General features: G+C 42.8%; 2 protein-coding genes across 5 annotated transcripts in view; both read left to right on the top strand.

Moving 5' to 3' along the window:
- XB5897957.S (hypothetical LOC495453 S homeolog) overlaps positions 1-26768 on the top strand; it is a 658286-nt gene that overhangs the window by 477252 nt on the left and 154266 nt on the right.
- LOC121394811 (E3 ubiquitin/ISG15 ligase TRIM25-like) lies at positions 11198-13522 on the top strand. Its single transcript, XM_041566924.1, has one exon. It carries the CDS (start codon positions 11459-11461, stop codon positions 13151-13153), a length of 1695 nt encoding a protein of 564 aa, XP_041422858.1. The 5' UTR covers positions 11198-11458; the 3' UTR covers positions 13154-13522.

The following is a 26768-nucleotide window of genomic DNA, read 5'->3' as shown; positions in this document are numbered from 1 at the left end:
ATGGGAGCTGGTCACTGTTTTAAGGTACAAGGGAGGTTTTATTGATGTTTTTTGCTTACAACTTTTAGCTTCGGAGCAGGTCCAGGGGGGCCCCATCGCTAGTGCAGTGAGCGCTATTGCACTCGTTAAATTAGCAGAGCTGAATTTCCATGTTAAAAAAAAGAAATTTGGCTCTTAAAGGAAAACTATACCCCCCAAACAATGCACATAAAACAGCTCATATGTAAAACCTGCTTCATGTAAATAAACCATTTTCATAATAATATACTTTTCTATGTATGTGCCATTGGGTAATCATAAATAGAAAATTGCCATTTTAAAAAATAAGGGCCACCCCCTGGGATCATAGACAGAGTTGTGTCTTTTGCTTCAACACTTCTTCCTGTTACAGTTAGAGATGCAGTATTTCTGGTCAGGTGATCTCTTCCTGTTACAGTTAGAGCTGCAGTATTTCTGGTCAGGTGATCTCTTCCTGTTACAGTTAGAGCTGCAGTATTTCTGGTCAGGTGATCTCTTCCTGTTACAGTTAGAGCTGCAGTATTTCTGGTCAGGTGATCTCTTCCTGTTACAGTTAGAGCTGCAGTATTTTTGGTCAGGTGATCTTTTCCTGTTACAGTTAGAGCTGTGGTATTTCTGGTCAGGTGATCTCTTCCTGTTACAGTTAGAGCTGCAGTATTTCTGGTTTAGGTGATCTCTTCCTATTACAGTTAGAGCTGCAGTATTTCTGGTCAGGGGATCTCTTTCTGTTACAGTTAGAGCTGCAGTATTTCTGGTCAGGTGACTCTTCCTGTTACAGTTAGAGCTGCAGTATTTCTGGTCAGGTGATCTCTTCCTATTACAGTTAGAGCTGCAGTATTTCTGGTCAGGGGATCTCTTTCTGTTACAGTTAGAGCTGCAGTATTTCTGGTCAGGTGACTCTTCCTGTTACAGTTAGAGCTGCAGTATTTCTGGTCAGGTGATCTCTTCCTGTTACAGTTAGAGCTGCAGTATTTCTGGTCAGGTGATCTCTTCCTGTTACAGTTAGAGCTGTAGTATTTCTGGTCAGGTGATCTCTTCCTGTTACAGTTAGAGCTGCAGTATTTCTGGTCAGGTGATCTCTCCCTGTTACAGTTAGAGCTGCAGTATTTCTGGTCAGGGGATCTCTTCCTGTTACAGTTAGAGCTGCAGTATTTCTGGTCAGGTGATCTCTTCCTGTTACAGTTAGAGCTGCAGTATTTCTGGTTTAGGTGATCTCTTCCTGTTACAGTTAGAGCTGCAGTATTTCTGGTCAGGTGATCTCTAAAGGCAGCACAGAGACCATCACAAAATGGGGGTTCCAGGCAAGAGATGTAAAAGGGCAATATTTACTTAAATATATATTCTAGTTTGGAAAGATTCTTTAATATGCCACTTAATATGATATAAACTGTTGCTCAAGAACTCATTTTGGGGGTATAGTTTTCCTTTAAATTTGCCAGAAGTGGTCACTCAAGATTCTCACCTTGTCTCATGGCAGGAGCGGCCCTGTATGTGGCTTTTTCTGGTCCAATATCATACCTCCCAACTGTCCCGGTTACTTTTGTAACAATTTCTAGATAAGCTAATAAGTAATTGTAACAATGTAAGATAAAAGGTCCCTTGGGAAAAGGGACTCAATGTAACTGAATGTGTCTCAGTGGGACCTGGATTTTACTATTGAGTGCTGTTCTTAGATCTACCAGGCAGCTGTTATCTTGTGTTAGGGAATTTTATTTAAAATAATCAAAATTACAAAAACAAATCAGAATAGAATAGAACAAAGAAAAATATTACATTACTTACAAATCAAACATCAAACATTTGAAAAAGACAAATTTACCCCTTACCACATATCAAAAAACCCAGTCTCCTTAGTTTTAATAATAACAATATCTCGACAAATAGCATTGGTGACATTTTCAATTGACAGTTGCAACTGACTCAGGGTCATTCTGCACCTCGTTTGCCATAAGTGATACCTCATAACTGCCAGAATTATATACAGTGTGAGTCTGATTCCTGCTTTACCGTTCTTAATGACACCATATGAAAGTTCAGCAAAGTCCAAATCTCTGAACATATTTAGAGTTAAAGCTCTTGCCCCACTGTCTCTTAGAGAGGAGGAAACTGGACATTCCAGTAGGAAATGCTGCTGCGTCTCTTCCACCCAACAACCCCAGGGACACTCCTTGTCAACCACATTTAAATATTTCAGATTGACTCAGACAAATAGTCTGCCCTGCAGAGATAACCATGTGATGTCCCAAAACTTTCTTGGCAATCTCTTATTAGTAAGAAAAGGGAGACTCTCCTCCATCACCTCCCCAGGACAATCTGCAACACTTATTGCAGAAACAAAATACAAATCTAAAACTCTCCAATAAATGACTTTCCTATGCACTGAACTTAAATCCTCTGCACTAATGCTCCACTTCTTCAGGATCTTTACAGTCTGCCTCAGATATGTGGGTAAAAAGCCTCCTCTTATCCGGACCTCTTTCACTCTGCCACCGAGTAGCCAATCTCTAATAAAAGGCGATGCCCAGTCTCTAACACTGATTTCCCACAGAGACTCTCTCCCCCGCACCACTCCTCCAAAGTTAAACTTCAGAAAGATGGTGCAGAAGAAAACCACTGGACATGGCATGTCCAAGCCTCCCCTTTTCTTCTGCAGGAACGTGATCCCCCTTTAAACCTGGTTGAGACTATTCCCCCAAAGCATTTGGAAGAACAAGCTCTGAATCCGGGCATAGAGAGATTCTGGCAACAAGAACACATACGACACCAAGAGAAAAAGCGGAACCAGTGTAGGGATGTGTAAAATAGCCACCCCATGTATTTTGTGCAGGCATTTTAGGACACCTAATTGGGTCCTAAAATACAGTTGGGAGGGGTACTGTTTGCTCTTTCTGCTCTAAGCTAGGCCCCTGCTACTTCTAACAGTGACCAGCAGATGGCACTGTGCTGGGATATAAAAGGCTTTGAAGCCAGGCTTTCAGTCGTCCATTTTGTGTTAGCTCTGACCTGAACAGGCAGAGCTCTGTGGAACCTAGACAGGTCTAGTAAGAATAGGCTACTGACCATTATAGGTCACTCTAGGAGTGACAGACAGACAGACAGGTTATTTAGCTGAGCAGCTCCAGGCTCCGACGAGGAGAGTCAGAGGGATTAAGATCCCGGGTACTAATAGCCCAGAAGTAGGGACTAAGTGTATAGGAACAGGGTAGATAGATTCCCCTCAGGTTCCACTTAGGGAAAAGGCTGAAAGCTGGTGTACCTTTATTGCTGCTGAGCTTGTCCTCTTGCCTGTGGGGACTATTACTGACCATATGGTGCTGTGAGTATTGCCTATTCAATGTGATGCTAAATCCTTTCATGCTCTATTGTATACTCCACTGAGGATTGTGTATGTTCAATAAACCAGTTCATGTTTAAGTTATAAGAACCACTGGCGCCCAATTATTATACCCTGAATCCAGTTACAGTTGCTCTACACCCTGCCTCACTGTTGCGAGGGCTCACTCCCTAAGATTACAGGTCTCAGCCGGAGCACATTTATTGGGAGTGGAGCTCAATAGTGGTGTAAATAACACACAATTTACTATAGCGCTACATTTTGGCGCCCAGTACGTGGGGCTCGAGGGGTTTAAACTGTAACACCGCACTGCAGCCTAGTGTGACAGACGCTGCAGGTGCGGACTCAATAGGAAAAAGGCCAGACTAGCCGTGGGAGAATTCTGTGGTTCTTTCCTCCTGCCTAAAGTATTCTGGCACAAAGAGTAATTGAGCAGTGATATTGCAAATAACTATAATACAGTATCAGCATGTGTCAACCTGGGCTGCTGCCCAAGGCATCGATCCAAAGCGAGCATTAGCAGTGGATATGGTGCCTGAGGATTATGATCACCACGGGGTGACTGAAGAGTTGCACCGCTACTCTGAGTTAATGGGGTGTAGATTGTTTGATCTAGAACCCTCCGAAATTCCCGGTTACTCTGTACTATACTATAAGTCCTCCATAGAGATACCGGAATTCACGGGCACTGCTATTGTTTGCCCAGTAAGAGTTCGACGACAGGGATGCCCTATTGTTTTCGGTAACCCAATGGTCGAATGGGGACCAACCCGACAAGCTGGCAAAGTATGGGAAGATCGCCCAGCGTTGATCCTGCGTTGTTGCATCTTACGATGACCCCTGAGGAAGTTTTGGAATGGGCCATAAGGGAACAGATTGACCAATCTCAGGCTGTGGTTGTGGACTGGGTCCCTATAGGGCACAACGCAATGTATGTTAACCTACGATGGTTAGCATTTGGCCTAGGAAATGATTTTCTACAAGTTGCAAGAAAACCTTCCAGAGTGAAAGGATATTCCAGTATGCTTTATAGGGTGCCTTTGAGTTCAGCAACCGCCCCAGACCATGTAGGATTCATCCCTGGGGTCTGCCACCTGAGGGTTGCCCTCTCCTCTATCTTAAGCAAAGAATGTTTTCAACCATAGCGGACAAATGTCAGGCTGCTGATAGTGAAGTCGTCAGCCAACCTTTTTCAACCCTCCCCGGTGTGATAACTTCTGAGGAAGTGTATAAATGGGCCATGACGGAGGGTGTTGATCCTAGGCTAGCTGTGGTCCTAGATGAGGTTCACCCAAGCGCCCCAAGATATTTGGCCGCTTGCCCCTTAAGTCTGTTTCCAAGGTTTGACGGATACAGATTCATAGCTCAAGCTCAGTCTGAAGTTCGGGTTACTATGGCAGGTGGATAATGACCTCCCCCAATGATGATGAGGGACCACCTAGGATTTAACCTGTGGGGATGATAGAGGGGTGTGCATGTGTTTATGCTAAACTGCCAGTTCAGCCCCCTGTGAAGGAAGAGAGCGCTGAAGTGGCGATTGCCTGTACTCCAGAATTGGCCAGTACAGGGTTAACAGATTACCTAAACCGCAAGGACTGCCTACCATGTGAGCCAGAGGGCCCGGTAGCATTATTACACGAGGAGAGCATTCCTGTTACTGTGATTCCCCCCTCCTTAGCTGACAAGAGAGATGAGGGTCGTGTGGAGAATCAACCTCCAACAGAGACTGAGTTGTGTACACTGTATGTGCTAAATTGCTCTCAAAGATGCTGCGAGAGCCGCGAAGGAACGCCCTGACCTGAGTGAGATCACGTCCGCCATTTTGAGGGTAGTGGCGACTACGTTGAAGATGGACGTGTCTCCGGAGAAGATGGCGGAGTTGGCTGCAGAGCCTGCCGTGTTAAAGGTGATGGAGGATGCAATTGGTTTGCCTGTTCTTGCCAAGCCAGAGAAGCATTATGTCTGGCAAGGGACTTTTGTTTCCAGTATGCGGGGTCCGATGATTCCGTTTTGCGGTCGTGTGATATGGAGACACCGGACGCTTTGGAGAACCCTGAGCAAGAATGTTCGCAATGTGGAGTGCAACTATGGATGGGTCCTTTCCACCGTGCAGACCAGCTTCCCTTGGAGCGAGAAACCGTGGAAGGTGTGGTGAGTGGAACCCGGGCGCTAGTGTACCATGAGATAGAGAGTACCCCGGGGGTGTCAGCGGCTGCGACCCCTACACCCGAGAGTGTCCCGATTGTCCCTGCATAGTGAAGGCCCGCCAGAAATCAAAGAGGTTCTCCTGCCTATTGATATTACACCCGAGGGTGATAAATCATCCCCCACCGTTGCATTGATGAACCTGCTACCGCCAAAGTTGGTGATGGAATGTTGTGATGTTTCTGTGTCGTTGTCGGATGCCATTCCCCTAGTGGAAATCGGAGAGAAGGGGTTAGTGCATTCCCAAGAAAACCATATGATGGTGGCTGTACCGATTCCTCCGGACGGGGACGGTGGAGCCCAACAAGCTGTTGTTGCCCCTGCGTGTCAAATACTCCCGCTACTAAGCAAAGGGGAGTCTATGGACAGAGTGCTGCAGGAGTTGGGGGTGAATGCAGAGGCAATTCCCCATGATGATTCAGCTCTAGTTACCTCGGATGAGGAAAACCTGTTGCCCAAGAAAGTGTCAGCAGCTCACGGAACTTTCGGTGCTGGTGAGAAATGTTGGGCACCTATGGGAGTTGTAGTCTCAGAGGAGGCTGCCATCCATGTGGGGGTAAGTGACCCTTTGTCTGCTTCGGTGCAGGAGATAGTAGCCGCAGATTTGAATGCTGTAAAAACAGACAGTTACAAAGCCAATCCAACACCCCGCAAAGTGTTGGTTGATTAAGTTAGCGCATCTGGAGATTTAACAGTGACCATTTATACTGTTCTTCCTGAGCCTTCTGCAGTCCCCATGAAAGACTCTGAAATAGAATGGGGCAAGCTTTCATTTGGTCGATTAGGACCTGTTGTACCGGTGACTCCAACCTTCAGAGATCCACCACTCGCTGAGGACCTGATAGAAGAGGAGCTGACCTCTCTCATGACTGATGAGGAAGATTGGAAGTCAGTGTCCGAGAGTGCCCTGCAGATTCGGTGTGAGTGTCAGAGGACAGTGGTGAGTGAACCAGTGAGGTCTGTGCACCCCAAGGTGGAAGTGCACTTAACCCCTAGTGAGCCAGGGGAAAGCACCCATGTGTCAGAGTTATACCACCGTACATGGGGAAAGATCTCTCTATTTGGAGAAAAAGACTTGGTGGCCAATATTCCGAAACCCAAAGAGAGCCCTGGTTCAGAGAAGGTTCCAGGATGGGAGGAATATGAGGAAAAGCCCATAGAGCCGGAAGAAGAACCTGCTCCTATTGTGACCATGCCTAGCAGCTTCAAGGCACCTCCTAAGATAGACCGCGAGGAGGAAAAGAATTTCTGGGTTCTGCCTGGACGAGCAGATCCAAATGTCTTCAGATCAGTCTCCAGGGTGCAGAGAGTTATCAACTTTAAAGTTTACAGAACCTGGGGTTATTTTATTCCCTATGCTCCATTGTGGGTCTACGAGAAAGTGGCAGCATCTTATGAGGATTGGCTCATTGATGAGATCCTGCGAAAGGAAAAGATGCACCAGAGTTGCCTTACCAACCCAGATGCGGTGAAACGGCAGCAGGATTGGGAGTACCTGAGGTCCATTGAGAAGGAGTGGTGGTATGGGTGCACCATATTAAAGAATGCTGTCAAAAGCTGTGGGAAATACAATCCCACTAAGTATTTCTCTATGGATGTTTACGATGGTGATGAACAATGGGTGGAGAAACCCCATCCCAAATATTACATACCATATGAGGACACCAAGGCCCGTTTCCTTCATATGATTTGAAGGAATTGTTTTCTTTTGATCCTACTCCACTGGGAGTGAAGTTTCAGTTCATTGGAACTGTCTATTGCCTGTCCCCTTACAGTGATTGACTTTGTCCTGGGAAGGATTCTTCTTTATTTACTCCAGTTGGAGTTAATTCCAACAAACTGATAACTTTCCAGTGAATACCTACTCGTTGGTAGGTTCATTCCAATTCCCTTTACCCTCCTAAGTGCATATAAAAGAGGACTGTGGGTTTGAGTTATTACATGGACTGGAATGATAAAGTATCTGTAATGCAATATGTATAACCTGTGCCTTCTCTTACAGATATTCATTGCTCAGGGTACCTGGACAGAACTCATGAAATGGTTGTACAAAATGTAATGAATGTTATCATATTGCACTATTAGTATGCAATGTGGAGCTAATAAATGCACAGTTAAGTGACAGTAAAAGATATTGTTTTCCTATGATGCTGTTTCTTTCAGATATGCCATTGTACCTGGGTTACTCAGGAGAGTTACCCCGAAAAGGTCATAAGGTAATGGCTAAGTATCACTTTTTGGTAAAGTGTGTGATATGAATGTACTAAGTCTCCAGTAGTGAGAAGACTTAGACCACTGTTCTATGATAGAGATAGATTTCTCAAAATGTTTTCTAGCAAGATGTACCTTAACTGCTTATTTTTCGTAATGGGCTTCTAGCATGATATGCCTAAACTGCTTTCTTTTCAGGTTAACCATGGTTCTCTAGTAGGCCTATGAAGAGGCTACTGGAGGGGAAGTTAACCCTATAGTGAATATAATACATGTATAATGTTGCAATGTATTTTGGTGCTTTGTTATTTGAATATGTTCCTTGCCGGGATGTAAGGAATTCACCAGGGGGAGAATGTAGGGATGTGTAAAATAGCCACCCCTAGTATTTTGTGCAGGCAGTCCCTCCATGTTATGGACACCTAATTGGGTCCTAAAATACAGTTGGGAGGGGTACTGTTTGCTCTTTCTGCTCTAAGCTAGGCCCCTGCTACTTCTAACAGTGACCAGCAGATGGCACTGTGCTGGGATATAAAAGGCTCTGAAGCCAGGCTTTCAGTCGTCCATTTTGTGTTAGCTCTGACCTGAACAGGCAGGCAGAGCTCTGTGGAACCTAGACAGGTCAGGTCTAGTAAGAATAGGCTACTCACCATTATAGGTCACTCTAGGAGTGACAGACAGACGGGTTATTTAGCTGAGCAGCTCCAGGCTCCGACGAGGAGAGTCAGAGGGATTAAGATCCCGGGTACTTATAGCCCAGAAGTAGGGACTAAGTGTATAGGAACAGGGTAGATAGATTCCCCTCAGGTTCCACTTAGGGAAAAGGCTGAAAGCTGAGTGTACATTTATTGCTGCTGAGCTTGTCCTCTTGCCTGTGGGGACTATTACTGACCATATGGTGCTGTGAGTATTGCCTATTCAATGTGATGCTAAATCCTGTCATGCTCTATTGTATACTCCACTGGGGATTGTGTATGTTCAATAAACCAGTTCATGTTTAAGTTATAAGAACCACTGGCGCCCAATTATTATACCCTGAATCCAGTTACAGTTACACTACATCCTGCCTCCACACCGTTGCGAGGGCTCACTCCCTAAGATTACAGGTCTCAGCCGGAGCACATTTATTGGGAGTGGAGCTCAATAGTGGTGTAAATAACACACAATTTACTATAGCGCTACACCAGGAAGGTCTTAATAATGTGAATCCTCTCTCTATAGGTCAGCTTCCAGGATTTCCACCACTGAACCTTTGCTAGACCAGCATTCAGTTTGTCTTCCCAATTTGCCTTAGCAAGATCTCCCTTCCCAAATTTAATCCCTAGAATTCTAACTAAACCTGGGCCCACTGGGATTTTCTCAAGCCTGAAGCTTGGTTCCCCCTCCAGAGTCCTCAGGTTTTGATATTACTAGAGTGACATCGTCCGCATAGGCTATGGACTTAAAGGGTCGATCCGATAGAAATGGAACCCCCCCAAGCCCACAATCCTGCAGTCTCTTCAAGAATGGGTCTAATGAGAAAACATACAGAAGTGGACTTTTGTGAAAGAATCCTAACCAGAATCTTCCTATCACAATTGAGAAGGGCAATCGGCCTCCAATTCTCAATGTGCCTCGAATCCTTCCCCTTTGATATCAGAACCAGAGAGGAGGACTGCATAGATGTAGGAAGGCATCCCCTGGCCAGACAGTCATTAAAGACTTCAGTAAGAACCGGAACTAACTCTTCTTTAAACCTGCTGTAAAACTCCGCAGTGAAACCATCTGGCCCAGGGGCCCTCCTTTTCTGCTGTTTTTCAATTGCCTGCAGTACCTCCTCCTCTGTTATCTCTGACACCAAAGGGGGAAAGTGGGGGCGGGAGCAAATGGGTGGGACTTGATGCAAAAGTGGGCTGGTGTGCCGTAAAAGGGGCGTGTTGTGCCATAAAGGGGCGGGTTCTACACACGCGATGGGCCTGGAGTGAGCAAAAAAAAAAAGGTAACTTTTGAGCGGGTTGGGATGGCCAAGGGCTTTTGTTTGCAGTATTACAAATTAATTGGCAGCTACATTGCCGGTAAATTTGTAATACCGGCCCCGGCCTTGCCGGGTGTTTTACCAGCTAGGCCGAGTGGCAACCCTACCCTCAACTGCTTCTTTTTAAACGTCTCCTTACAGTTCTGGTAAGTGTCCGGGGAATTTGAGTTCCCATAGTCCCTCTCTAGAACCAGGGACTTAAGCCGGTTGTACTGACACTGTCTCAACAAGTACTTAATCCGGTTAACTTTTTCTCCCTGTTTGAAATACAGATCTCAAGTGTCCTTCTTAGAGATCAGCTCTCTTTCTCTTTAAAAGAGGCAGATCGGAAAGAAGTCTGGAAAGTATCCTTAGCTGATTCCCACCAATCTGAAACACAATCGAAAAACTCTATCTTAGATACTTCATTCTGTAAAAGATTCTTAAAAGTCCTTCTAACACTCTCCTCCTCTAGCAGCTCCTTCCCCAACCTCCAAAGCCCTTTGCCAAAACCCATCCTACCTAACAGACCATAATGAAAAAATAAAGCTAAATGGTCTGAAAATTCAACCCCTATTTCCTTAACATTAGAAAAACCTTCCTTATTTTTAATAAAAACCCTATCAATTCTGCTGCTGCGCTCCCCACATCTATATGTATGTGTTTTCCTTTTCTCCCATTTACAATGACTAAGTCCTGCAGCTCAGCATCTTCTATCAGAGTCTTAAAGAACAAGCTCTGATATTTATTCAGCCTCCCAGATCTGTCCTCAGCAGTTAAGACCTGGTTACAATCCCCAGCAAAAATGATTGGGACATAAGTGTATAGAAACTGCTTGATATCTTGTGTTAGGGATCTGCTCAGGTCCGGACTGAGAATTAAAATAGTCCCTGGCATTTCAGGTACAAAGAGGGCCAAATAGCCTCCACCAGCCCACTAAATACTGACTTTCTATGGCACCTTATAGCAGCCCCTCTGGCATTTGCTAGAACCCAAAGATTGCCAGTCCGGGCCTGTTGCTATCTGGTTACCTTCCCATTGTTCTGTTGTTTGGCTGCTGGGGGGAAAAGGGAGGGGGTGATATCACTCCAACTTGCAGTACAGCAGTAAAGAGTGACTGAAGTTTATCAGAGCACAAGTCACATGACTGGGGGCACCTGGGAAACTGACAATATGTCTAGCCTCATGTCAGATTTCAAAATTAATTATAAAACAAAAATGTGCAAAAATGGATTTCAGTGCAGAATTCTGCTGGAGCAGCACTATTAACTGATGTGTTTTGAAAAAAACAAACCTGCCAATGTCACTCAGTCACCATTGAGCTGTCAGTGCTGAGAGTTGTAGTTGCAGTGTAGCTGTATGGCCACTGGTTACTCACTGTATTACATCCCCTGACTGACTGCATTGCTGGGGGAGTCACTACCAACGAACTCTGCCAACTTACCTGCAACTTGTTTGTTTCTTTCCAGGGAGGATTAAGATCACACTAGTTATTATGAGTGGAGCTGCCATACTCCCTCCCTCCTCTCACTCACCTCTTTTACTCACTGTTACAGAGTTTCTGTCTAACGATAACAAATATTTCTGAGCCTGATACTCACTGTATCCAGAACTGAGAGGGTTAACTCCCAGGAGTACAAAGTGCTGTTTGTCTTTCAGTTTCGTTTCTTGTTCAGTTGCTGTTCCTGCTCTCAGTGATGGTGGCTGCTGATCTGAGAGACGAGCTGAGCTGCTCCATCTGCCTGAGCATTTATACTGATCCTGTATCCCTGCCGTGTGCCCATAACTTCTGCCGGGGCTGTATTGGGAGGGTGCTGGGCACCCAGGAGGGATCTGGGCCTTATTCCTGCCCTGAATGCAGACAGGAGTTTAAGGAGCGCCCTGCCCTGCCCAGGAACAGAACTCTGGGGAACATAGCAGAGCGATTCCTTTCTGCTCAGCCCGAGCCGGGGGACACTGGGATTCCCTGCACCTACTGTGACTCCCATGTACCTGCTGTTAAATCCTGTCTCCTGTGTGAGGCGTCTGTGTGTAATAAGCACCTGAGGATGCACAGCAAGTCAGCGAAACACGTCTTAATAGAACCCACAATGGACATGGGGGACAAGAAATGCTCAGTCCATGATGAACCCCTGAAATATTACTGCTGGGAGGAGTCTGCCTGTATCTGTGTATATTGCTGGGTGTCTGAGGAGCACAGGGGCCACAGGGTGGAGCTGCTGAGTGAGGCCTCTGAGAAGAAGAAAGAGACACTGAGGAAAGTTGTGGAGAAACTGAGGCCAGAGAGAGAGGAGACTGAGAGAGGAGCCCAGAGACTGCAGGAGCGCAGGAGAGAAGTGGCAGAAAAAGCAGCCGGTGAGACAGAGAGAGTCACTGCCCTGTTTAGAGACATCAGGGAACAGCTGGAAGCCCTAGAGAAGCGACTCCTGAGTGACATCTCCAGCCAGAAAGAGAAGCTCTCACTCACACTCACTGATCTGATGGAGCAGCTGGAAATAAAGAAGGACGAGCTGTCCAGGAAGATCCGTCACATTGAGGAGCTGTGCAACATGGCAGATCCACTCACTGTCCTACAGGAACGGGAATCACATGGAGCTGCAGATAATGAGGGGGGCAGAGAGAGACATGATATAAAGGTCCCTGCTGTAGGGGATCTGGATGTGGATCTGATCTCAGAGACATTACTCACAGGCTTAGCTGCCATTGGGACTGGGGTAAATACAAAATTAGCCCATCATTTGGGAACATCAACCAGTGGAGGAGAAGACTCAGAACTTTTTGTGTCATTGATAAAAACAATACCAAGTATTTCCCCATTAAATTCTATTACTAACAGTAGATTTGACCCTGTATATGGGCAGGAGGCTACAGACCTGTTACTGGATATAAACACGGCTCATAATCGTGTATCTGTATCAGGGGACAGGAAATCTGCTTCCTACTCACTAACAGAACTACATTACCCACAATCCCCAGAGAGATTTCAGCTTTATGCTCAGGCTTTAAGCAGCAGGAGTTTCCCCTCAGGGCGACATTACTGGGAAGTGGAGGTCAGTGAATCAGGGATGTGGGGGGTAGGGGTGGCCTATCCCAGTATAGAGAGGAGAGGGGGTCAGTCCTGGATTGGGTATAATAACAAGTCCTGGTGTTTGTGCAGATTGTATAATAACAGATATTCAGTGGTACATGACAATAAATGGACATATTTACCCCACGTCCCTTCCTGCAGGAGAATCAGGATCTCATTGGACTATGAGGCCGGACGTCTGTCCTTTTATGAGCTGAGTGAGCCAATCAGACACTTACACACCTTCACTGTCACATTCACTGAGCCCCTTCATGCTGCATTCTGGGTCGGGAGGGGTAATTCCTGGGTGAGAATCATTAGTTAGTATCTATGGCACTTTATTAATTGAATAGGTTAATCAGAGGATACATTAGTGTAATTCCTGTAGATCTAAACCAGTCAGTACAGCCCCTCCCCTGGCCGCATATTGTATATCAGTGCTGAGCAACACTTTGCTTGGGGTGAGTCAGTTATACAATATTACGTGGGTATAGGGGCAGGATCATATTAAAGCCAAGATGCCATATCAATCTGAAATATTAACACTGCTCTTATGTCAGGGGATTGTCCCAAGACTTTACTGGTACAGCAGGGAACAGACTGATGCTGATTATTGCTGTTTTCCTTAAAGGGGTTGTTCACCTTTCAATTAACTGTTAGTATGATGTAGAGAGGGATATTCTGAGACAATTTGCAATTGGTTTTAAAATTTTTATTATTTGTGATTTTTTACTTATTGAGCTTTTTATTCAGCAGCTCTCTAGTTTGCAGTTTCAGTAGTCTGGTTGCTAGGGTCCAATTTACCTTAGCAACCATGCATTGATTTAATTGAGATACTGGAATATGAATAAGGAGGGTCTGTATAGAAATGTGATTAATAATAAAGTAGCAATAACAATACATGTGTAGCCTTACAGAGCATTTGGTTTAAGATGGGGTCAGCGACTCCCTATTAAAAGCTGAAAAGAGTCAAAATTAGACAAATAATTATAGCTATTATAAAAAAATTATGAAAACCAATTGAAAAGTTGCTAAGAATGAGTCATTCTATAACATTCTAAATGCTAACTTAAAGGTGAACCTCCCCTTGAAAGGAATAATTGCACATGGGATTTGTAGTTTACTCTCCATGTCATTGTACTAATTCATATTTGTAACCCAGTGAGGAGAAAGATGGAAAAAAAACATAATAAAACATATTTTTTACTTTATTGTTCAACTAACCTGACTTCCATGTAAAACAGCTGGGGGCGTGTCTTGATCAGGAAAAGTGGGCCAATCAGAGATGGGCGCTCGTTCATATGAAGACCAGGGTGTGAGTATAGGACTTGTCTGTGAGCGCTTTTGTGTAGGGCTTATTAAGAAGTAGTAGAGATAGAGGCAGCCTGGTTTTGTGTCTGACACACTGTAAATAAATGGGATTGAGGCGCTACGTGTGCTGTGTGCACTTCCCCAGTTACTTTCATGAACCACAAGACGTTTCATTTCTTTCCTTCAGCTGCATTATTAAATATGGCGCATGGAAAACCCTTTACAGGAACAACGAGACATCGGGAATCTGCTTCATATGCAGAAAAGTAAATGACATGAATGTTTGGATTTGGGTCTGGGAAACCTGGGAAACTACTATTGTGTGTCACAGTCAGGGGGGCTCCACCAATGAGGCGAGTTGATCCACTCGCTCCTGGTGACTAAGAGCCAAATTTCCGGTTTTCAACCCAGAAAATCGGCTCTTCTAGTGCAGAGAGCGCAATTGTGTCTTGCAGCGCCCGACCCCCTCCTGCGCAGAAAATGTGAGCGCCGTGAGGAGGGGTCAAGGACGGCTGCCCCAGGCGGCATAAAGGGGCAGATCGGCGCTGGCCACAGTCTGGATTATTTGTGAATCGTTTGTGTCACTTAGGGTTTGTGTCTTAAACTCTGAGATGTTTATTCAGTGCAAATTCCTTCAATCTTTCCCATTGGCCTCTGTCACCTAATGTTTAAGGTATTAGTATTTGAAACAGAGGGTCATGAGTTCAAGACAAATACTAAAATTTCAAATTCAATATCATATGCCATAAAACATAGTCTTTAGTGCTAAGTCTTTATGTTTTATGGCATATAATATTGAGATTGAAATTATAATATCTGTAAATCATTTTGTATAAAGTCAGCTGTAGGTCTGGAACTCATGACCCTCTGTTTCAATAACTAATACCCCAACCATTAGGCTATAGAGACCAATGGGAGAGACTGAAGGAATTTGCACTCAATAACCATCTCAGAGTTTAAGACACAAAAACAAAAAAGGTGCCATCAGACTTATTTATTAGAAAGGATCTGCCTCATATTTGCTCACAGACCAGGTATAACGGTGCCCAGTGGTCTAAGTCATGTGACTGGAGTTTGGTACCACAGAAATGCCCCCCTTGAGAAATGAATTCTTATTTCTCATTATCAAGGTACATCTCATAATATTATAACCGTGTTATGGGCTTGTGAAACTCAATAATACTTTAAAGCCATTATATCATTCCATAAATTATTTTAAAGTGAAAGTTGGTCTTAGAAGTAACTAGAGATGAACATATTGTACCAGGGTCAGACTGGGGGACTGCTGTCCAGGGCCTCCCTCCGGCCCCCCTACTGTGACACACCGCTCCGTTTGGCGCGCATGGTGTAGCGCACATGCGCCAATGGCATTGCTCTGCGCGGCACTGAAATTTTTTTTTCAATGTGATTTTCAGTCAGTCTAAATTACTAAGTTAATTTAACTATAGCTACAACAAAGCAGTTGATATTGAATCTTCTATACTGCTGGAAAAAAAATATAAAACTGTTTGCACATTGCATGGAGTACTGCTGTCTCTATTATTCTAAACTATAAAATACTACTTTAAAGGGCAAGTCAATGTGCCTAATAAAAGAAAACATAATTCTAAGCAACTTTGCAATATAAATCCGTTACACATTTTCTATGGTTTTAAATGTATTTGTATATTTATTGCTATTGAAATCAGTGTCTGTCCCTTTCTATTCTCTGTCCTGATGGCTCAGACTGTTGATACAATGTAAGACAAGGCGGCTCATTAACAGACCTGACTTTGCTGCTGGGGAACCAAGATTTTTGCAACATTGTTTAAAAAGTAACAAGCAGGAGCTGAGCAAATGCTGCTTTTAATTACAAACATTTTACAAATAACTTTAAAAGCACTGAACATTTTTAATAAATGTATATTGGAAAGTTACTTAGAATTATGTTTTCATTTACTAGGGAAATTTTAATTTTGTGGTCGACTTGCCCTTTAACACATATTATGCCCTACATATTTCTACTTTACCATTTTCTACCGTCTCTTGTTGACCAATTTATTTTATTTATTGTATGATACCACTGCTCAGCTTCATGGGGAGGCATATTAATGAAAGAAGAATAACTAAGTGATATTCACGCAGTTTGTCTGCACAATTACTGGAGAATCAAACAATTGCATTTTTTCAGATAAAAAGCTTGTCGCCTAAAACCTTTTAAGGTTTTTATTTTAGCCAAAAACCTGCTGACTTCACTTGAAACTCAGCTGAGATGTCTTTCTCCAGCAAGTCAGAGTAACCTGCAGACAAACTGAGTCTGGAAATCTCTTGCTTTGTTTCTAATTGAAAAACCTGACCATGGACAGCTAAGTTTTAGAAAAAAATCTCAAATAATATACTTAGGCCATACATTGCATAATATCAGACCCATGGCCATATTTGTGTATTTGATCAGGTAGACATTGTTAATGGAGTGTCAGCATGTGAAGACAAGCTACAGCTCTTTTTCACTTCATCTGCTGCCTCACCAGACACTGATACATATGGTACAATGGGACATGAAACTTCCATCATGTTTAATGGCCAATTAGAGAGATTTTCATATTATTTAGATATCAGCCATAATCAGCAGTCTGTCCTACACGTAGGGGCACATTTACTTAGCTTGAGTGAAGGAATAGAATAAAAAATACTTCGAATTTCGAAGTATTTTTTTGGCTACTTCGACCATCGAATTGGCTACTTCGACCTTCAACTTCGACTCGAACGATTTGAACTAAAAATCGTTCGACTATTCGACCATTCGATAGTCGAAGTACTGTCTCTTTAAAAAAAACTTCGACCACCTACTTGGCCACCAAATACCTACGGAGCATCAATGTTACCCTATGGGGAAGGTCCCCATAGGCTTTCTAGCCAATTTCTGATCGAAGGAAAATCATTCGATCAATGGATTAAAATACTTTGAATCGTTCCTTAGATTGTTCAATCGAACGAACGAATAGTGCTAAATCCTTCGACTTCGATATTCGAAGTTGAAGGATTTAACTTCGAGGGTCGAATATCGAGGGTTAATTAACCCTCGATATTCGACCATTAGTAAATGTGCCCCGTACTGTAGATTATATGAAACTTAATTTCACACAGATGTATGGCCAGCTATTAGTAAACTATAGACAAAATCTGAAACATTTTAGGGAGGTATATTGGCTCTTCATGCCTCGTGTGCATGGACAAAATATGGCTACAATATTAGTAACAGTCCTTTTTTCAGTTACACCAAGTGAATATATTTCCATATATGGCTACAGATAAATCTTTGCTTCTGTTACCAAATCCCTAAGTACGAGGATTCATCGATGGAGCATGTGCTCTCATGGGAAAAGTAGTGTGAAATCAAACTTGCTCATGATTTAACAATGCAGGTTTAAAAATAGGGGATGAAACAGAAGCCAGTTAAAGTTTTAGTGTCCACATTATTGCTAAAAACCTGCACGTGATGGTGGTGGTGACCAGGAGTTGTGAGATGTACAAGATGCAAAGAAAACCCTGGCTTTACAACTTGCTCAAAGCTGGAAATAGAAAGTGTTATTGATAGTAACAGTAGGTGGTTTTTGCCATTGTTGGTATTCTGCAAATCTCCATTAACTCAGCCACTTTACTGAAATTTGACCCACTAAATAAAATGGAGGCACAAGCTGAAGATTGTCAGCTGCAATTTTGTTTATTTTTGGCTGACTTTCCCAGATCACAATGTTGTGGCCATTCAAACATGTTCCAGTAACTGTTAACATGGTGCCTTCAATTTTTTTGTTTCAATAACTGGAGAACGACAATCTACAATGGAACATGTTGAAAGTTTACCCAATAACTTGTCTAAACAACTTTCATAAACAATAGATTTTCTCTCATTTATATATTGCTGCTCATATTGCTGCTTAAAATGTTATCAAAGTCTTCACTCAAAGACTGTGAGTCCTCTATATCCCATGCTGGTGGCACATAATTGGGATCCTTTAAATTAATGTTGTCTGTTGTAGGGTTTGAATTCGTTCCCTGACTCGATCTAAAGGAGACAGATTCTATGTCAGTAGTTTCTCTGTTGAATTTGTAATTCTGCTTAACAGATGGAAAATGTAAGTAATTATGGTCTCTGAGAGTTTCTTTGATGTTGTTCTCATCTTGGGGATATAACAACACACGTTGTATATCTTTATCTGTATTCTTTTTAGTTAAAGTTTGGGAAGATTTGTTTTTAAAAGTCAATCTCTGTGATGTATTTGTAGAAACGTTCTTTTTTTGAGGAATGTTTTTGGAAATTTTACCTTCAGTCATGTTGTAAGTTTGATCTTGAATAATTAGATCTGAAGAATTATGTTTGATTTTTTTGGGTGGTGGTCCACTCTCTGCATCTTCCAGTATCGATATATTAAAGGGATCCTGTCATGGGAAAACATGTTTTTTTTCAAAACACATCAGTTAATAGTGCTGATCCAGCAGAATTCTGCACTGAAATCCATTTCTCAAAAGAGCAAACAGATTTTTTTATATTCAATTTTGAAATCTGACATGGGGCTAGACATTTTGTCAATTTCCCAACTGCCCCTGTTCATGTGACTTGTGCCTGCACTTAAGGAGAGAAATGCTTTCTGGCAGGCTGCTGTTTTTCCTTCTCAATGTAACTGAATGTGTCTCAGTGAGACCTGGATTTTACTATTGAGTGCTGTTCTTAGATCTACCAGGCAGCTGTTATCTTGTGTTAGGGAGCTGTTATCTGGTTACCTTCCCATTGTTCTTTTGTTTGGCTGCTGGGGGGGAAAATGGGATGGGGGGTGATATCAGTCCAACTTGCAGTACAGCAGTAAAGAGTGACTGAAGTTTGTCAGAGCACAAATCACATGACTTGGGGCAGCTGGGAAATTGACAAAATGTCTAGCCCCATGTCAGATTTCAAAATTTAATATACAAAAATCTGTTTGCTCTTTTGAGAAATGGATTTCAGTGCAGAATTCTGCTGGAGCAGCTCTATTAACTGATTCATTTTGAAAAATTTTTTTTTTCCCATGACAGTATCCCTTTGAGAACTGTGTTTTTAAATATTGTTGGTACCACATCCTTCTTTAGCTTGCATAGGCTGCCTTGTATTACATAACTGGTTGTATCAAAGTGTTGGGAACAAATTCTATAGTTATCTCTTTTTTTCCTTCAAAGACTTTCTTTGCAAACTCCTCTAAATTTTCTGGGAACTGGGCAGTTTGAATGAGCCATTTTTTAATGATATCAATGTCTTTTGGGAACATGTAAAATGACATCAGGAAATTTGTCCTTCTGACCCGTCTTGTGTTTACATCTGTTTACGAGACAATTAGTCATGACTATAAAATAGAAAATACATGTGGTCAATATCAAACACCATAAAAAGCTAAATTAAGAAAATGGCATGTTATGTGTAATATGTTTCTCATTATAAATATGATATTTCATTTATATATTATAAATAAGATGTTAAACAAAGGTCCATTCTATTTACCCCACCCATTTGTAACCACTAGCTGCATACATACAAGAAAGTGGTCACACACAGCTTCTCACATATTACTGAGAGTCTCACTTCATCAAGACACAATATGTGTACAAAGTAATGCATCCATATAACATCCATGCTTTGCTCCACCAGTATGTAGGACTACCTGTGCTGCTTCATTACACTGGTGCCAAAATCCCAGTCAGCATGGTCACAGGGCAATGATATAGTGGCCATGGACACCAACATCTTGGAGCTCTCAACTCTATCCACTGACCTAGGGACTTTGTACTTGTAGATCTGTGTTTCTTGTACATTTTTACCCTATTGTGTCTAGTTTATGCTGCACAGTCAAAAGTGTTTTAACTCCAAAATATAGACCATTGTATTAGGATAATGACCAACGATTATTGTTTTTTTTTCACCTGTGCTTTGTACTCAAGCAAAGGCATAGGGTCTCAACGTGCCAAACGAATCAACATAGGCTCCAACTATATAAAAAAAATAAGCAATAGCTCTGACATAGAAAACGGAGTACTGTCTTGTTTGGCACATACTAAAATTCAACATATAGTTTTAGAACAAAGCCTATTTTCAGTTGAATAGTAGCAGAGGTGGATTTATGGATCAGGTGGTGTTCAAACAGATCCATGGATAGGTTGGTAGTCAAAACAGTCAGTAAAATTAAAAGCCAAGTGAATTTAGGGTTCAAACCATGTTAACCCCCCAAGAAAACATAAGCATTAGATCTAAAGAACAATTTTCACGTTTGTGTCCTCTGCCAGACATAATTGAGGCAGAAGGAAGATATTTACTCACAGATGCAAAACTGGAGCACTGAGAGCTGAGCCTCTTAGTAAGAGCAGTAGGAGTAGAACACCAGATAGAACAAGTCTCATTAGAATTAGGGGCTGATTCACAAAGGGTCGAATATCGAGGGTTAATTAACCCTCGATATTCGACTGGGAATTAAAATCCTTCGACTTTAGGAATATCCTTCGATCAAAAAAACTTAGGAAAGCCTATGGGGACCTTCCCCATATGCTAAAATTGACTTCGGTAGCTTTTAGATGGCGAACTAGGGGGTTGAAGTTTTTTCTTAAAGAGACAGTACTTCGACTATCGAATGGTCGAACAGTCGAACGATTTTTAGTTCGAATCCTTGGATTCGAAGTCGTAGTCGAAGGTCGTAGTAGCCCATTCGATGGTCGAAGTAGCCCAAAAAACACTTCGAAATTCAAAGTTTTTTTACTTCGAATCCTGCACTCGAAGTTAGTGAATCGGCCCCTTAGTGTCGGAATATTTAAAAGTTCCACCAAGAAGTCTTACTGGAGCTGTGCAAATGCTGATAAGTGAACAGACAGTTCTCCTTTCTGTGCAGGTTACAAAGGAATTATTGGAGAAGAGATGCTGAGCTACAGGTAAGTTCTAATTTGCTGCAATTCTGATAATATTTAATATCACTTTTTCATTGACTGGGATAAACAAGGTGAAAAGGAACTGAACAAAAGGTGAGTTCTAATATGCTGAGTTAATCGATAAGATAACCAATAATTAGTCTAATTTTTCTCTGCAGGTGCCCAAGATGCAAAACAGAAGAAAAGATTCCTGCCAAAATACACACAAAATATGTAACACTTTTTTCACATTCAAAAAAATCATTTTTAACAAAAGCTTAGTGTATATAAAGCTAGACACCTTAAACCTGCTGAATTTTGTTTTCTAGGATTTTTCAAATACAAAAAGGATCTTAGGGACAAAAAATCAGCCCTGTAGAAAATTTTGGGAAAATACCAAGTCTACTTAATTTTAGCATAAATACAGCGGCAATGTCATTTCTAAAATCGCAATAAAGTTTTTAGATTTAGAAATGTAATAAATAAAACACCAGGGTATGAGCAGGTAAGAATGTGACCCAGTACAAAACCAGAGCAATACCAAACAATAGCAGCAGAAAAGTAGATAAAGAAAAGAAGTGATTAAAAGTAAAAGTAATTATGAGACAGCGGCTGCACTACAACATAAATGGGTTCAAAATGCCCAGACGCAATCAACAAGTGGAATCCTGAAACTCCTGAAACCCATGACCTGACTGGTTGGCTTTCCAGTGTCAACACTTACACATCTGACGTTGGGTTGGGTTCATCGGTTCTCCACAGGGAAGAACAATATGAAGTAAAGTATTTTAAAGTACAATATGGCATTTACAAATAGCAGCAATATATAAACAAATGCGACATATTGCCAATGCATTTGTAATGCCCCCTAATAAGTGAGCAAATATGTACAGAAGATTCATATTGTGTCTATTAAAGCCAGACCAGTACAGACATAAAGCTTTGTATGCTGTGGCAGTGTTGCAAGTGTAGAATGTGGACTTGGACAGCACATGGCCATGCAGGAGTGCTGAGGAATGCGAGTGTTGTTTGACCCACCTGCTTATGTCAGTCACAAGGGCCTTGAATAAGGGCATGAGTTTAATTGGCTGTGTGTGGCTGCTTAAGTAATGACACCACACTGAAGCCAGAATACAATCCAGACAGTGGAATAGTCCGACTCCAAAAACCAGTGATTTCTTGGAGACACAAGGTGCTGCCCTGGAACAGTCACAGCCAAGGAACCAGATGGACCTCAAAAGAGAGGAACCATATCACTGCAGCAAGTGTGAGGAGCAGTTCAGTTCAGATATGTATCTGAATGTTCATTAGGAAAAAGATTGACAATACACACACAGGGGCAAATTCACTAAAATGCAAAGTTGCGCCAGGCGCAACTTCGCCGCACTTCGCCGCACTTCGACAGGCGTAGTTTCGCCAGCGCTCCGCAAATTCACTAAAATCCGAAGTTGCGCACAGGGGTAGCGTAAGGTTGTGAAGTTGCGCTAGCGTTGATTCGCTATATAAAGCAAAGTTGCGCTAGCGAAGGCCAATTTGCATACGGCGCGAAATTCAAATTTCAATGGCAGAACACGTATCAGCACTACAAATGCCTAGAAAACCTTCAAATCAGCAAATAAAATTTTTATTTTGCCCTACACATGTGCCCACTGTCTAGGTAAGTTGCCATGAGTCAGGAGATGTAGGGGGGAAGGAGGGGAGCCCCAAAAATATTTTCGAACTTTTTCAGCCTATCACCCATCATGTAGAAAACACGCCAGCGTTTTTTGGGACTTAGAAAAAAATTTGACTTTTTTTGAAACAATCCCTATCTACTCTATTGCGCTTCGCCTGGTCTGAGGTGGCGAAGGAAGTCTGGCGTAAAAGGTAGCGTTCAGTACACTGCGCAAGTTAGTGAATTTGCGTAGTTACGTCGCTAGCGAAAATTCGCCTGGCGTAAGGATGCGAAGTAACACTAGCGAAACTACGCTAGCGATCGTTAGTGAATTTGCGCAGTAACGAAAAATGCCAAACGCTAGCGAATTAACGCTAGCGTTCGGCGCTTCGGCGCTTAGTGAATTTGCCCCACAGAGTATGACGGGAAGAACTTGAGAAATAAGGATGTTTCAATATATAATCTATAAATATTCTGAAAAAATCAAATTACTCTTCTTTTTTCCCCATTTCAGCTGTCTGTCTCTCTACAGGCAGGAGTCGGAGTGATGGATACTTATTGGTCTGTTCTCCCTTTAACAAACAATGTATTAGAGCCAATTGTCTTTTAATATAACCGTCTCTGACACAAAGCTGCATGAAGAGAGACAGGTTGCTGATAGGGGACCTTGAAGAAGGGGCTAAGAAAAGAGATGTTCTTTGTTGTGGACAGCTACAGGGCTGCAGATCATACAGGTTCTGCTGCAGGTTTACATTGACCCGTGAATCTCCTCAGAATCAGTCAGTGATCATACACAGAGCTTTTATGTCCAGGGCAAGGGATGCACTTTGCACTAGATAGAGATTCACAGAAAAAGCTGGTGCAAGGCGGCCATATTTTTAATGCCTGCCCATAGCAGGTGATAATGAGAGGACTTTCCAGTGTCCGGAGCTTACAGACACTTCCCAAGCTAAAGTGCTTTCCAGGGGTCTCCTATGTACCATCCAATCTATTTACCCTCCGGATGGTGCACATTGGAACAATCTTCTTAGAGAGCCATGGATTAAGGCACAAGAGGCAGGGCTGTGTGTAAAGTGTAGAAAATAGAGCCCTGTAGTGTTCAACATTGTCAGGCCCCGCAGAACAAAGCATTAATGCAAACGTTTTTCTCTAACACTATTTAATATACATGGACTTCTCTCCAGGCCCGGACTGGTAATCTGTTTCTTCAGGCAATTGCCCGAGAGGCCGCTCTTTTTTTCCTTTAAGTGGGCCGCTCGTGATCTATTCTCCTAATAAAAAATGGCCTTTTAATGTATCTGGCAGGCTCTAGGACCGCTCCTTCAACTCCCACTGTAGCTCCGCCCCTCCCTCTCGTCACTGTTCTGCTGCTGCTGCTGCTGCGGTGCTGTTTGTGTGGAAGTCGGATGAGCAGGGTCTCCAGCAGATACTGCAGCTGCTTAAAGGGTCTCAGTCCCCCAGCTCCGATTCTGGGGCTGCTGCTGATGCCCCCCTCCTCTCCTGCTCCGCGCTTAAAAATTAGCGTCGGAGCGGGTTTCAGGGGGCAGTATCGCTAGTGCATTGAGCGTTAGAGCGCTCTTTGCACTAGCTGAGCCGAATTTCCGGGTTAAAACCCGGAAGTTCGGCTCTTAAAGTTACAAGAGGCCCCTTGTAACTGGCCGCTCGCTGCCGCCTGAGGCAAGGGTTTCACCTCATGGCAGAAGCGGCCCTGCAGTCCCCTCTCAAGCTAAAGCAAGTGAGCAGCTAATGGGTTACTTAACTAGTGACAATAGTTCAGTACCTTGTGTTTTTATACTGTGTTTAAGGGCTGAGAGCATATTTGTGACTGTCCTCTGTCTCAACTCCATAGCGACGGCAGTGTTCCTGGTGGCACTGGGGCTTATAAAGCTGAGATCTTGTTGGCACATAATGGATAGTATTTCTACTGGTACATTGACATTTAATGTTCAGCATTACACTACCTGTTGTAGCTCTACACTGGTACATTTCTCCACTAATCCTGCTGGCACAAGAAAGTTGCTCGTTAATCACTAATATTCAACCTCCCATTGGCAAAATCCAGGAGATTTACATGCCCAAGTCCAGGGCCGGCCTTAGGCCAATTGGGCGCATTCGGGCCCTTCGCCCTGAAACTCTCCTGTCCTTGTTTGTGAGATCATGTACAACCCCATTAATAACCTTCCTTGTGCGATCCAGTACACCCCCGTTAATTTTTTAACATGGTCTGGTCCAAATGGCTATAGAGTATCATTCATGTATTATAAGGGATAATGTACCCCCTACTGTAAATGATAAGGATATTAGAAGTCACTGAGGGGTTGTTCTGTGACCATATAAAGACACAAGGCTGCAGGCTGAGTTATACAGGGAACTCTGAGTATCACTCATGTATTATAAGGGATAATGTACCCCCTACTGTAAATGATAAGGATATTAGAAGTCACTGAGGGGTTGTTCTGTGACCATATAAAGACACAAGGCTGCAGGCTGAGTTATACAGGGAACTCTGAGTATCACTCATGTATTATAAGGGATAATGTACCCCCTACTGTAAATGATAAAGATATTAGAAGTCACTGAGGGGTTGTTCTGTGACCATATAAAGGCACAAGGCTGCAGGCTGAGTTATACAGGGAACTCTGAGTATCACTCATGTATTATAAGGGATAATGTACCCCCTACTGTAAATGATAAGGATATTAGAAGTCACTGAGGGGTTGTTCTGTGACCATATAAAGGCACAAGGCTGCAGGCTGAGTTATACAGGGAACTCTGAGTATCACTCATGTATTATAAGGGATAATGTACCCCCTACTGTAAATGATAAGGATATTAGAAGTCACTGAGGGGTTGTTCTGTGACCATATAAAGACACAAGGCTGCAGGCTGAGTTATACAGGGAACTCTGAGTATCACTCATGTATTATAAGGGATAATGTACCCCCTACTGTAAATGATAAGGATATTAGAAGTCACTGAGGGGTTGTTCTGTGACCATATAAAGACACAAGGCTGCAGGGTGAGTTATACAGGGAACTCTGAGTATCACTCATGTATTATAAGGGATAATGTACCCCCTACTGTAAATGATAAGGATATTAGAAGTCACTGAGGGGTTGTTCTGTGACCATATAAAGACACAAGGCTGCAGGCTGAGTTATACAGGGAACTCTGAGTATCACTCATGTATTATAAGGGATAATGTACCCCCTACTGTAAATGATAAAGATATTAGAAGTCACTGAGGGGTTGTTCTGTGACCATATAAAGGCACAAGGCTGCAGGCTGAGTTATACAGGGAACTCTGAGTATCACTCATGTATTATAAGGGATAATGTACCCCCTACTGTAAATGATAAGGATATTAGAAGTCACTGAGGGGTTGTTCTGTGACCATATAAAGACACAAGGCTGCAGGCTGAGTTATACAGGGAACTCTGAGTATCACTCATGTATTATAAGGGATAATGTACCCCCTACTGTAAATGATAAGGATATTAGAAGTCACTGAGGGGTTGTTCTGTGACCATATAAAGGCACAAGGCTGCAGGCTGAGTTATACAGGGAACTCTGAGTATCACTCATGTATTATAAGGGATAATGTACCCCCTACTGTAAATGATAAGGATATTAGAAGTCACTGAGGGGTTGTTCTGTGACCATATAAAGGCACAAGGCTGAATAATTTATAACATATTTGACATGAATTACAATTAAGTGAAAAAGGCAGTGGATTTGTACAAGTCAGACCATCACGTGTTTACATGTGGGCTGTTTTGATTTTTTTTGCCTGGGCTGCTTTTAACCCCCAGTCCGCCCCTGCTTCTCTCTCTCTACTTTTCATTGTCTTCTCATATTCCGTTCCATCTTCTACTCACCTTTTATTCCATCGTGTTCTTCTTAAGCTTTTTCGCCAGTGAAAATGTCTTTTTCAGTGATTCCTTCTTTTCTACTCCTCTCTCCTTTTTTTTTTTTCTCTAACCAATGTCCAAACTGTACAGTTCCGGTTTGTGTCCGGAAACTTCCCCAGGCGCCGGCAGCAGAACACAGGAGCAGGGACACTGCACTTAGTGCC

This window comes from Xenopus laevis, chromosome 6L, assembly GCF_017654675.1.
Source record: "Xenopus laevis strain J_2021 chromosome 6L, Xenopus_laevis_v10.1, whole genome shotgun sequence".
Taxonomy (NCBI): domain Eukaryota; kingdom Metazoa; phylum Chordata; class Amphibia; order Anura; family Pipidae; genus Xenopus; species Xenopus laevis.
Note: the sequence above shows the minus strand (reverse complement) of the source record. Positions and strands in the feature narration are given on the sequence as shown.

Coding starts and splice junctions, on each gene's coding strand:
- LOC121394811 (XM_041566924.1), top strand. CDS start 11,459: ATGGTGGCTGCTGATCTGAGAGACGAGCTGAGCTGCTCCATCTGCCTG.